At 45.0% G+C, this 13,068-nt stretch overlaps 1 protein-coding gene across 4 annotated transcripts in view; it reads right to left on the bottom strand.

The window, feature by feature from the left end:
- The window catches only part of WDR35 (WD repeat domain 35), a 59,452-nt gene extending 59,070 nt beyond the window's left edge, over positions 1–382 (bottom strand). For 3 of the 4 annotated variants that reach the window (XM_053285306.1, XM_053285307.1, XM_053285308.1), the window contains exon 1: positions 208–381. In XM_053285306.1, coding sequence (XP_053141281.1) covers positions 208–231 — 24 coding nt within the window. In that variant the 5' untranslated portion in view covers positions 232–381. Of the gene's footprint in view, positions 1–207 lie in introns of all 4 variants that reach the window. The other variant, XM_053285309.1, reaches the window with a different exon arrangement.
- Between the last annotated feature and the right edge of the window lie 12,686 nt (positions 383–13,068).

Genomic DNA, 13,068 nt, shown 5'->3' with positions numbered 1-13,068 from the left:
AGGGTTGCCAATCCTCCAGGAATCGGCATCAGTTTCCAGGAAAGGAGTGAAAGCAGTTCGGGAAACTTCAGCGCCTTGATCTTGTGACCAAATATTCGGCGAGGGCGGCGGGGATCTCGACGACTTGCTTCAGTCAGAGTTGGCAACCTTGCCGGGAACGAGTTGTCCCGACGGCAGCCCCATTCCAGATCCGACCCCACCGCTCACCTTTTTGCTCAGGTAAACAAACATTCTGCCTCGGTGGGTTTTTTATTCGATTTTATTTCTTGGTCCTCCTCAGTAGCAGACGCGAAACAGACTTAGAACTCCATGGCAACAACCCACGTCCAGCTTCCTTGACAACCAACGCTGCACCGGAAGGTAAATGTCTTTGCTTCCGGGTCGCGGCTTCCTTGGGCGTTTATTCAACCACGCGCACGCGGGGGCTGCTTTGCCATTTCCCCCGCTCAGTTTCTACAGCTTCCCTTTTGAATTCAGTAATACCTTTCCGTGCATGCAAAATAACTTTTTTTCCTGGGCTGCTTTTTATTTCTTCTAAATGAAAGGGTTTTTTTTATGGCTTTCTTTAAAGGTTTCGCTTTGTACCTCGGGAAGTAGTGCTCGTTTTTTGGTGGGTGGGTGGGAGTAGGGATTTATCGTTCTGCTCTGAGCACTGCTGTTTTGCCAATGGCAAAATCCACCTTCAGGCTTGAGTTGCTGTTTGTTTGTTTATTCTTTGCTTTTAAAAATTTTATTGGTTTTTACAATATCTTAACACTCTTATTACATCCAATTAAACAAATGTTGACTTCCCGCTCGCCAATCTGTGCGAATCACTAATTATACAATTCAACCATTGCTATAGTAATTCAAAACATATATTCTATACCTTACAAACTCGATTTTACTCTACTCAACTTATTATTACTAAGTTTCAAACCCTGCAGAAAAATCAATATTAGAGAAATAGTTCTTTAAGTATAGTAAGAATGGTTTCCAATCTTCTTTAAAACATTCCAGGTTTTCATCCCTTATCAGTACTGTAAGTTTTGCCATCTCAACATATTCCAAAGTTTTTATCAGCCAATCTTCTTCTGAGGGCATTTCATTGTTCTTCCATTTCTGCGCATATCTTATTCTAGCCGCCGTGGTTGCATACATAAAGATTGTTAAATTCCTTCTGGAAAACTCTCCTTGTGTTATTCCCAGCAGGAAGGATTCTGGTTTCTTAGGAAATGTCATTTAAATTTTTTTCTTCAACTCATTATATATCATATCCCAGAAAGCCTTTGCCTTCCCGCAAGACCACCACATATGAAAAGAAAGTTCCCTCACAGTGTCCACATTTCCAGCATTTGTTTGGAACATTTTTATACATTAATGCTAATTTTTTGGGTGTCAAATACCACCTGTATATCATCTTATAATAATTTTCTTTTAAGGTATAGCATGTGGTAAACTTTAAATCCATTTTCCATAATTTTTCCCAAGCTGCCATATCTGTATTGTGATCCAGATCTTGAGCCCATTTTATCATAGTCGTTTTAACCACTTCATCTCTTGTCTCTTCCAGAAGCAGCAGCTTATACATCTTAGAAACTAATTTTTCATCATTTTCACACAGCTCCTTCTCAAATCTCGACATTTGATCCTCAAATCCAACTTTAAGATCCTTCTTATAAATTTCATTTAACTGATGGTAATGAAACCAGTTACTAACCAGATTTTGTACTTCAGTTAGGTTTTTTAACTTACAGCCCTTTTCTTGGAAACATAACAAATCCCTATAGGTACCCAATGAGGTTGCATATTTATCTCTTTACGTGCTAAAGCTTCAAATTGGAGATAGCCATAATGGAGCTTTAAATTCCAACCATTTTTAATATTTTACCCACACTCTCATTAGACTCGTTCTCACATAGTGATTAAGAAAATCTTTATGCAATTTAGTTTTATCATACCACAGATATGAATGCCATCCAAACCTTCTATCAAATCCTTCCAGATCAAGTATTCTGGGATTTCTTAATGTTATCCATTCTTTTAACCATGTCAAACAGACAGCATCAAAATACAACCTTAAATCTGGCAGGGTAAGACAACCTCTTTCTTTAGCATCTGTTAAATTTTTAAATTTAATTCTTGGTCTTTTCCCTTGCAAAACAAATTTGGTTATGTCCTTTTGCCATTGCTTGAAACAAGTTAAGGTGCTGATTGTAGGGATAGTCTGAAAAAGAAAGAGCATTTTAGGTAAAACATTCATCTTCACAACTGAAATTCTTCCCATTAAAGATAAGTTCATTTTAGTCCATCTTTGCAAGTCAGTTTTTGCTGTATTCCATATTTTCATATAATTATTTGAAAACAACAAAGAGTTGTATTTAATTTTCTTCTTGACTTTCAGCTCACTTATTTCAAAAAGTCTGTCTTTAGATTTCTGATCCATATTTTTTGTCAGCACCTTCGTTTTAATCTTATTTATATAAAACCCGGCCAGTTGGCCAAATTGTTGTATTTTTTCCAAGAGTCTTCTGATCTTCTCTAATGGATTTTCTAGAAAGAACACTACATCATCCGCAAAGGCTCTAAGTTTATACTCCTGTTTCCCAACTTTTGGGCCTTGTATTTGATCATCTTCTCTAATTCTTCTACAAAGCACTTCCAGTACTAATATAAAAAGTAATGGAGAGAGTGGACAGCCTTGTCTAGTTCCTTTTTGTATTTTACAATTATCTAATAGTTCCCCATTTATAATAATTTTAGCATATTGCTCCGAATATATTGTCTTAATAGCCCTAATAAAATTATTTCCATTACATCCAGTAGCCTCGACATAAACTGCCAGGAGACATTATCAAATCCTTTCTCTGCATCCAGAAAGATCATAGCTATCTGTTTATCATTATGTTTTTCGTAATACTCCAGTACATTCAAGACTGTTCTCACATTGTCTCTTAATTGCCATTTTGGCAAAAAGCCTGCTTGATCTTCATGAATATAAAGTCTTAATGCAACCTTCATTCTCCTTGCCAAAATGGCAGCAAAAAGTTCATAATCACTATTTAAGAGTGAGATTGGCCTGTAGTTCTTGACTTGCGTTAAATCTTGATCCAGTTTTGGAATTACTGCAATATTGGCATACTTCCAAGACTCCGGCATAATTCCTCTTTGCAAAATATCATTCATTGTCCATTGTAAAGGCTGTAATATTTGATCTTTAAAAGATTTGTAGTACGAAGCTGGTAACCCATCGGGGCCTGGCGCCTTATTAGCTTTGCTTTATTACTTCTGTTATTTCCATTATTGATATCGGTGCATTCATAATTTCTATATGATCCTTAGAAAATTTTGGAATATTTTGTGTTTTGAGAAATTTGTCAGTTTTTGTATCTTCTGCTTTGTTTCCTTTATATAATTCAGAATAGTATCTAAAGAATTCCCTTTTTATTTCCTTTTCATCATAGGAAAGCCCATTTTTTGTTAATATTTTGGATGTATACTTATTCTTTTTCTCACTTCTAATTTTCCAAGCCAACAACTTGCCTGGTTTGTTTGCAAATTCAAATGACTTTTGCTTCGCATATTTTAGGTTCCGTTAAAACTTCATTTAATAATAACATAGAGAGCTGCTGTTGAAGCACTTTAATGACTCGAATAGTCTTCTTCTTGTCCTTCTTAGCCGATAGAAGTTCTCTTTCTTTTTTAGAAATCTCCATCAATAATCCCTCTTTTTTCAGTCCCCTTTGTTTTTTAAGGTATGCATTTTGTTGTATAAAAAAACCTCTCATAACTGCTTTTCCAGCATCCCAAACAATTTTATTGTCCATTCTTTATCTCAGTGTTTAGCTCATAGAGTACAGCTGGTAATTATCATACCACTACTTTATGCTTGGCTATGGTTGGTAGGCTTTGGGGTACATCTCCCCTGCCTTAGCGCCAAAGGCTTGTTCTGCTAAAAGTTTATTGTAGGGGGAAAAAAGGAGCTGCTAATCAGAATTTAGCTCTGCTTTAGAAGGAAAATACCTCCTTTTTAAACACAGTTTGCTGACTTCATAGTAAGCTTATCTCAGATATATTGAAATCTTTAATAGTGCTACCTATGCTTCTGAAAATACAATGGCTAATAATAAAACTAATCTTAAAACTCATTAACAGCTAATGTCCTGCAATATCTTCAGATAGTTTCATTTAAATATATGAATGAGCTCAGGTATTCTATTCAGTGTTCCTATAATGTAGGTTTGAGGGAAGTGAAAAATGAAATATTATTATGATTATGGCCGTGGCATAAGCTTAATGTAGGGACACCCTGTCTCCTTTGTATATTTAAAAAAGATGCCTCTAATGGTGCAAGATGATTTTTAGGAATATTAACTCACATTTTCATATGCATTTGGATTACTACCCAATATTATTTATACGGTATCTAAAATTACTAGATTAAACTATAAACGATTAAACTATAAGCACTGATGAAGCTCTCAAAGGGATCCAAAAGGTCAGATGCTTTTGGAGCTCCTCACAATCTGTTTTGGATTTTACTACCCTAAATACTACCATAAATACTTTAGTGTCATTTGCAAATTTGGCCACTGGCACTAGTCCCGGTACCAATCCCTCTGAGATCCCACTTCTTACTTCCCTCCATTGTGAAAACTGTCAATTTATAACTACAGTGGTCCCTCGACTTACTAAGTTAATCCGTTCCGAATGCACGTTTGGAGGTCGAAAATTTCGTAAGTCGAAAAGCGCACCCACGGAGGTCTAAAAAAATTCGTAAGTCGAGTAAGCCGCATCTAAAAATTCGTAAGTCGAGGAAACCGCATCTAAACCGCCAACGGTTTCCGTTCGTAGCTTGAAAAATTCGTAAGCGTGCGGCCATTTTTGTCATTCGTAAGTCGAAAACATCGGATGTCGAGTAGTTCGTAAGTTGAGGGTCCACTGTACCCTCTGTTTCATGCCCTTCAATTGGCCCACGAACCTGTCCTCGTATCCCATGCCTGCTAAGTTAACTCAGGAGCCTTTCTTGGGGAACTTTTATCAAAAGCTTTTTGGAAGTCCAAGTATACTATGTAAATTGGGTCACCTTTATCCACATAACTGTTGACACTCAAAGAACTCCAAAAGGTTCGTGAGGCAAGAACTGACCTTGAAGAAGCCATGCTGGTTCAGCAAAGCATGTTCTTTTATATGTTTAACAATTAAACAGGTTGCTTACCTGTAACAGATGATCTGGTAGTGGTCCTGGACAGTCATAACATTGGGTTCTGCGCCTGCGCAGACCAGCTTCGGTTAGAGTTCTAAAGCTCCTCGAGACGCCAGCAATCGCCAACTGCACGTGACGAGCACCATCTAGTGGTGGTTGGGCGTCCTCACATTCAGTTTCTTGATGGCCGACGTCCCCAAAGATCGCTCTCCAATAAGATGTTACTGTTGCAGCAGGGATGGATGGGCAGGTCTTATGACTGTCCAGGACCACTACCAGATCATCTGTTACAGGTAAGCAACCTGTTTATCTGGATAGTGGTCCTGGACATTCATAACATTGGGTGAATCACAAGCAACCCTCCCGGAGGAGGGCGCAACAAGTTACTGTAACACCCTTTTTAGGACTGCCCGCCCAAAGTTGGCTTGAGCTGCAATGCGGAAGTCTACCGCATAGTGGTTCACAAAGGTCTGGTGGGACGTCCAGGTCACAGCAGCACATATATCTTGTAGGCGTATTCCTGCTAGGTGTGCAGCCGAAGTCGCATAAGCACGGGTCGAATGAGCACGAAGCATAGAAGGCGGGGTCTGTCCCTGTGCCTCATAGGCCATCTTAATAAATTCCACAATCCTGAAAGAGATCTTCTGTCTGCTTGGTGACAGACCTCACCATTTCCCTTGTACACCCACAAAGAGGCTGGTTGTACGCCTAAGATGTCTTGTAGCATGCAGGTAATACAACAGGGCCCTTCGCACATCTAAAGAGTGCGTGGATTGTTCCAGCGGTGTTTCTGGATTTCTAAAGAAAGTTGGAAGCACAATGTTGGAGTTCAGGTGGAAATCAGAAACAATCTTGGTCCGGAACTCAGGATCTAGGCGCATCACCACCCGGTCAGGATAGAACACGGTGTAAGGCTCATCCACCCTTAATGCCCGTAGCTCACTCGCGCGCTTCGCCGTGGTGATGGCCATCAAAAAGAGAGTCTTGAGTGTAATCAGTTTAAGAGAGGCCCTCGCCATCAGTTCAAAGGGCGCCTCCGTAAGAGCTGCAAGCACGAGAGATAAACTCCACTTTTCTGCCGGGGCCCACACTGGAGGGTAAAGGTTATTTATACCCTTCAGAAATGCTTTGCATTTTGGGTGGGAGAATAACGTAGTTCCATCCCATCCGGTATGCTTCGCCAAGAGCGCAGACATATGCACTTTAATCGAGACATTAGCCAGGCCTGTGCCCTTCAAAGAGGTAAGATAAAGAAGCACCTCCTTGAGACTAGCCTCCCTAGGTTTGAAACCCTTAGTAGCCGCATAAGCACAGAACCTGCGCCATTTTGCATCGTAATTGTGTCTGGTAGTCAGCTTCCTAGTATTCAACAGTATTTTTCTTAGTAACCTATCCTCCAAGCCGTCAGGTTTAGGGTGGTTAGATCTTGGTGACACGTCTCCCCGTGGTTTTGGGTCAACAATTCCGGCCACAGAGGTAGTCTCCGATAGGTTCCCTTGCAGAGCCGGAGTAGACGGGCGAACCAAGGTTGCCTGGGCCACCACAGCGCGATCAGAATCGCCCAGGTGTTTTCCTGAAGAAGCTTGGCCACAACCTTGCACAACAGGGGAATTGGTGGGAACGTGTAAAACTGCTCTTCCGTCTATCGGAACTGAAATGCGTCGCCTCGGGATAGACGGCCGGCTCCTTTGTGAGAGCAATAGCTGTCGCACTTCTTGTTCTCGGCCGTCGCAAACAGATCGACTTGGGCTGGATCCCAAGACTGGAAAAGCTGTTGGACAATCTTTCTGTTTAGCTCCTATTCGTGTTGGGGAAGAACTGCACTTGGTCGCAACTCCCTGCTGAGTGAGTCTGCCAAACAATTCTGTGTTCCCTTGATGTGGATTGCAATGAGGTGGATTGACCGGGGGATGCACCACTCCCAGATACGCAAGCTGAGGTTGCAGAGTGACCTTGACACCATTCCTCCCTGTTTGTTTACGTACGCTATGGCAGTGGTATTGTCCATCTGAAGCAGTACCACCTGGCCTGCAATGTGAGGTCCGAAAGCTTGTAGCGTCATGAAGGCCCCGAGCAGTTCTAGATAGTTTATGTGACTGCGAGCCTGCGGACGGGTCCATAGACCCCTCGCCGTGAATGATCCAGGTGGGCACCCCAGCCTGTCATTGAGGCATCTGTTGTCACTGTCACAGAGGGTTCGTGCAACTTGAATGGCATTCCCTGCAGCAAACTTTCCCTTTTGCCCCACCAGAGCAGGGATTCCAGCACATGGGAGGGGAGTAACAGTAGCGTGTTCTGTGGCTCCGTCCTGGGGCGGTAAGTCCCCAAGAACCATTGCTCTAGCACCCTTATCCGTAGGCGCGCATACGGGACCGTCGCAGTGAACGAAGCCATCAGGCCCAGCAGCACCTGTACCTGACGTGCTGTTTGTAAGGGTGCGTCCTGAAAGGCAAAAACCAGAGCCTGTATGCGGCGAAAACGGTCTTCTGGGTGGAAAGCCATCTGAGCCTGCATGTCTAGCCGTGCCCCAATATATTGGAGGCCAGTTGAAGGGACCAAGAAGGACTTCTTGTAGTTGATCTGGATACCCAGGCCATTCAGCAAGGATGTCACCAACTCCACATGACCTAGAAGTTCCTCTCTTGTTTTCGATGTCAGAAGCCAATCGTCTAGGTACGGGAAAATCAACAGGCCCCGTGTTCTCAGATGGGCAATCACGACCGCCACAACCTTCGTGAAAACCCTCGGGGCAGTCACTAGTCCAAAGGGTAGGACGTTGTACTGGTACAGGCATGTGCCCAATGTGAACCTCAAGTATTTGCGATGTGTGTGTCTTATGCCCACGTGGAAATACGCATCTTTCAGATCCAATGTTGCAATCCACTGCTCCCCATATAGGAGAGGCAGGATGGCCTGCAACGTCGTCATTCGAAATTTGCGCACCTCTATGTATAGGTTCAGGTGCCTTAGATCCATAATGGGATGTATGCCCCCATCCCTTTTCGGGATTTGGAAGTATCGGGAGTAAAACCCCGATTGTCCCATCGCCCACTGCACTGGAGAGATCGCTTCCTTCTGCAGCAGCTGAAGTACTTCCTCCTCCAGCACCGTAGTCACGGGGGTATACTTTATCCCCGAGAAGGGTGGGAGTTCCTTGAACTCGATCTCATAACCCTCCTCCACGATGCGGAGTACCCAGCGGTCTGATGTTATATTGTGCCACACTGGTGCGTAGCTGGCCAGTTTGATGACAGTTGGAAGTGGCGTCAAGGAGATAGTGGTCCTTGAGATAGAGGTGTATGCTACGGCTTTGGAAACTCTCTCCATGGAGCAACTGGTGGATTTGTTGCTGCCAGGTGCTAGTGGGCGGGCGCCAACATCAAAGTTGCTGTTTTGGTTGTTGTGCAGCCTTATTACACCCCTGGTTGCTCTGCTTATTCTTGTTGTAAAAAGGGCGTTTATTATATCATTGAGACTGGCGCCTGAAGTCTCTCCTGTCTGTTTGTCGGTAATTCTGCTGCCTGCGTTGATACGGTTGATACCTTGGATTGGAAGTCTTCTGCGCCAAAAATGAACGAGCAGTAAGCTTAGATTTCTTCCATTGCTCCATTGTTTCGTCTGTTTTATCTGAAAACAAGCCTTTCCCGTCAAACGGGAGAGACTCTATCCGGTCCTTCATATCCTGTTGTAACCCCGTGGCTCTTAGCCAAGCATGTCGTTGTAGAGTGATGGAAGATGTCAACGTGTGTGACTCTGACTCTGCAAGGTGTTTTGCAGTAGCCAACTGTTGCCTGGTTGTGGAAGTTGTCTTAGCAAAGGTAGATTCGAACAACTTCAAGAATTCAGCTGGATCCAATGTATTCCGTTGCTCAAACAAAGATTCCCACAATGAATGGGTATACTTCGCTTGGCAGGCGATGTAGTTGGCTGTCTTAACGGATAGACAGGCGGTGGAATACGTACGGTGACCCAATCCGTCAAGCTTCCTTCCCTCCTTGTCAGCTGGGGTGGTGTGTCGTCTACCCCCTTTCGTAGTGGATGCGCAGTCAACAACCAGTGAGTTTGGCGCCGGTTGTCGGAGAAGGTATTCATTGCCATTCTCCTGGATGTGATACAGGGCTTCTAAACGTTTGGAGGTTGGAGCTGAGGTCTGTAAAACTTCCCATTCTGATTTAGCTGCCCGAGAAATATGCGGCAGCATAGGGATATAGACTGGGTGCAAACCCGTGGCTGCCCTCATCATATTGTTAACCGGGTCATCCAGTTCGTGAGTGTTCTGTTTCAAGTCCAGTCCTAAGACCCCAGCCATTTCAGCTACCTGTTGGTGGTAGCCCTTCATCTCCTCATTGGGGGACACTGAGGGTATCACCGCAACATTGAGTCCTGGATCAGGCAGTTCCGGCTCATCAGGATTATCAGGGTCTGGTTCTGAGGAGTCAGAGACGTAAGAATCTGTGTCACCATCATCTCCGTCTTCAGATATAGGAATGGGTGACTGGTGTCGTTGTGGGCTCTGGACCCTTACGGGCGATTGCCTCCTGGGCCGCGTCGGTACCTGTTGCAAAGGCAAAACATCTACAGACGTGGAGGTTTTCAGGACAGGCCCTGACTGCCTAGTCAATATCGTGGAAGGTGGCCGTGGTGGTGCGCTCTGGACATCCGTCTGGAGCGATATTGAACGCCGGTCTTGAAGGTGGGGAGTGGTCTGCATTGCAGATTCTGAACAATGTACCTGAACCGGAAGTGGTGACGTCTGCACGGCAGAGCTGGCGCACACCAAGGGGGTCTCCCTCTGATCACGTTCCTCTAACCAACGGGCGAACAAAGCGTACTGCGCTCTAGGAATGGTATAGGTATCGCTCCAGCCCGTACGGGCCACAACTGGTGCCCCAGGTCCTGAGAGTGAAGGGGTCCGTGGAACTGGCCCCTCAAAAACATCAAAGCCCTTGAAGGTCCCAGACGAGCGTGCGCTTTCCTCTGACTCTAGTAGGCGAGTCAATCTGTGGGCTGATGTGCCACGCTGGAGAGGTGGTGTTTCTAGATTTAAAGCGCCAAAGCTCTCCAGTGGCTGTGGTTCGGCAGCCTCTGAGTCAAATGCGGTGTCCAAGACCACAATCTCATGCGCCAGTTCTTCAATTAAGGCAGTCGATGAGCAGCAGTAGCAGTTTGTGTTGACGTTGATGTAGCCCTCGATGTCGATAGGGTGGCTCTCTTAGACGTCAGTGCCTCATCCTCCGTGCCCCTCGGCGCCATGCGCTTGAGAGATGACGGCGTCGATGGCGACTGCCGGGGTGTCGATGCCGGGGACAACGAGAGTGCCTGATGTCGTGGTGCAGGGACCGTCTGCAGCCCAGATGGTGATGGGGTGCGCGAGGCGTGCCTCCGCTTCCGATGCCGGTCCTTCCGCTTTTTCTTTGGGCTGCCCGGTGCAGTCGAAGCGCCACTCTTAGTGGGCTCGGCAGGGTCAGCCAGCTTCTTAAACGCGCCTGGCAGCACAGCCAACACCAAAGCCTTGGTAGTCGGAGTCGAAGCCCCCTGAGTCGAGGAATGACCGGTAGTGGCCACTGCTGGCTACGATGCCAAGGCGCTTGGCGTCGAAGACCTTGATTTTGAGGAACGGCTGGCGGCAGCCGGTTTAGATTTCGCCTGGGCCATAGATTGCGACTGAGTCGCAGAACCCGCCTTCGACGGCGAATACTTTCTCTCCATCAGCGCCTCCTCCATGAGGAATACTTTCAGCCGCGCCTCACGGTTTTTCAGTGTTTGTTTGTTGAACGTTAGGCAAACGGGGCACTTGGTGGTATCGTGTGCCTCGCCCAAACAAAAAAGGCAGCGGCCATGGCCGTCTGTAGACGGAAGCTTCCCTCGGCACTCCGTGCAACGTTTAAACGTCATCTTCTCCTTACCCTGCGGGGTACTCATAGTAGCTCGTAGTCAGTCAGTCCGGGTCAGAGAGGAGAAAGGCCGAATTGGGAAAATGCTGTGAGGGGAAAACGAAAGTAGAGTAGTCCGAGTCAGTCCGCGTCTTTTTCCGATATTTACAGTCAATACACAGTTCACCAAGGCAAAATCGAGATCCAAAAGAGTAGTCAGTTTAGTCCGTTGTTCGTATACCAAAGTCAATCAATGTTTTTGTAAACTACTGAGGAGCAAGCGTTTCCGAAGTCCAGTCGCAACGGCGGTCAGAAAGAAACTGAATGTGAGGATGCCCAACCGCCACTAGATGGTGCTCGTCACGTGCAGTTGGCGGTTGCTGGCGTCTCGAGGAGCTTTAGAATTCTAACCGAAGCTGGTCCGCGCAGGCGCAGAACCCAATGTTATGAATGTCCAGGACCACTATCCAGATCTGTCCTTAAGTGTGCTTTCTATAAATTTACCCATCACATAAGTTAAGCTTACTGGTCTGTAGTTTCCAGGATCCCCCGGATCCCTTTTTGAAAATCTGAGTTACGTCCACTACTTTCCAGTCCTCGGGTACAGAGCCTGATTATAGGGACAAGTTGCATATTTTTCTAGAAGATCAGCAATTTCACATTTGAGTTCCTTCAGAACTCTTGTGTGGATGCCATCTGGCCCTGGTGATTTGTTAATTTTAAGTTTTTCAAGACTGTTAAAACATCCTCTCTCACCACCTCGAATTCGCCCAGTTCTTCAATCTCCAAGCCTGAGACAAGTCAAGCTCAGTTCCAGAGCGGCTATATGGCCAGTATCCTCTGTTGTGAAGACAGATGCAAAGAACTCATCCAGCTTCTCTGCAATCTCCTTCTTCTCCTTAAATACCGTTTCACACCCTCATTATTAAAAGGTCCAACTGCCTCCCTGGCGGGTTTTCTGCCTCTGATATATTTTTAAAAGGTTTTTGTTATTCCCCTTGATGCTTCTAGCTATATTCTCCTTGAACTCTCTTTCTCTCCCTTATTGTCAGCTTGCAATTCTTTTGCCAGAGTTTATGTTCCTTTCTGTTCTTTTCATATGGCAAGACTTCCATTTTCTGATGGAAGCCTTCTTCCTTTCTATCTTCCTTGACTTTACCTGTTAGGCTATCTTCCTTGACTCTACTTGTTAAGCATGCTGGCAAGCTCCTGAAATTGTAGGTAAAGGTACAGTGTGCTGTCGAGTCGGTATTGATTCCTGGCGACCACAGAGCCCTGTGGTTGTCTTTGGTAGAATACAGGAGGGGTTTACCATTGCTTTGTCCTGCACAGTTATGAGATGATTCCTCTCAGCATCTTCCTGTTTTGGCTGCTGCCTGATTTATGTGTTCCCCATAGTCTGGGGAACATATCAGTGGGGATTTGAACCGGCAACTTCTGGCTTGCTAGTCAAAGACATTTTCCGCTGCACCATTAGGTGTACCTTTCCTCTTTTTTGGTATGCATTCCAACTGAGCTCCTATTATCGTGGTGTAAAATAAGTTTCAGTCTTCCTAGAGTGATTTGTCCCTCCTGATTTCCCCTTTCAACTTCCTTTTTACCAGTCCCCTGATTTTTGAGAAGTTTCCTCTTCTGAAGCCCAACACATTTGTGTTAGACTTCGTTGGCAGTGCTCAACTAGCATATAAGCTGAATTGGATCACACTGTGGTCACTGTTCCCCAGTGGTTTTACAACTGTGACATCGAGCACCAGGTCTTGGGCACCACTCTGGATTAAATCCAACTTCTCCTTCTCTCTGGTTGATTCCACAACCAACTGTTCTAAGGTACAGTCATTTATCATGTCTAGAAATTTGTCAATACCCGCAAGTGAATTTGCCCAGTATCTATGAAGGTAATTGAAGTCTCTCTAGGCACAACTGAAACTGCCCTGTCAAAAACAACTCCCTAGCCAGCCAGAAATCAAACCCTAGAAAAGACTAGCCCTAACAAACTGACCTTGTCCTTTC

The sequence above is a fragment of the Hemicordylus capensis genome, chromosome 1, assembly GCF_027244095.1.
Source record: "Hemicordylus capensis ecotype Gifberg chromosome 1, rHemCap1.1.pri, whole genome shotgun sequence".
NCBI classification, from domain to species: domain Eukaryota; kingdom Metazoa; phylum Chordata; class Lepidosauria; order Squamata; family Cordylidae; genus Hemicordylus; species Hemicordylus capensis.
Note: the sequence above shows the minus strand (reverse complement) of the source record. Positions and strands in the feature narration are given on the sequence as shown.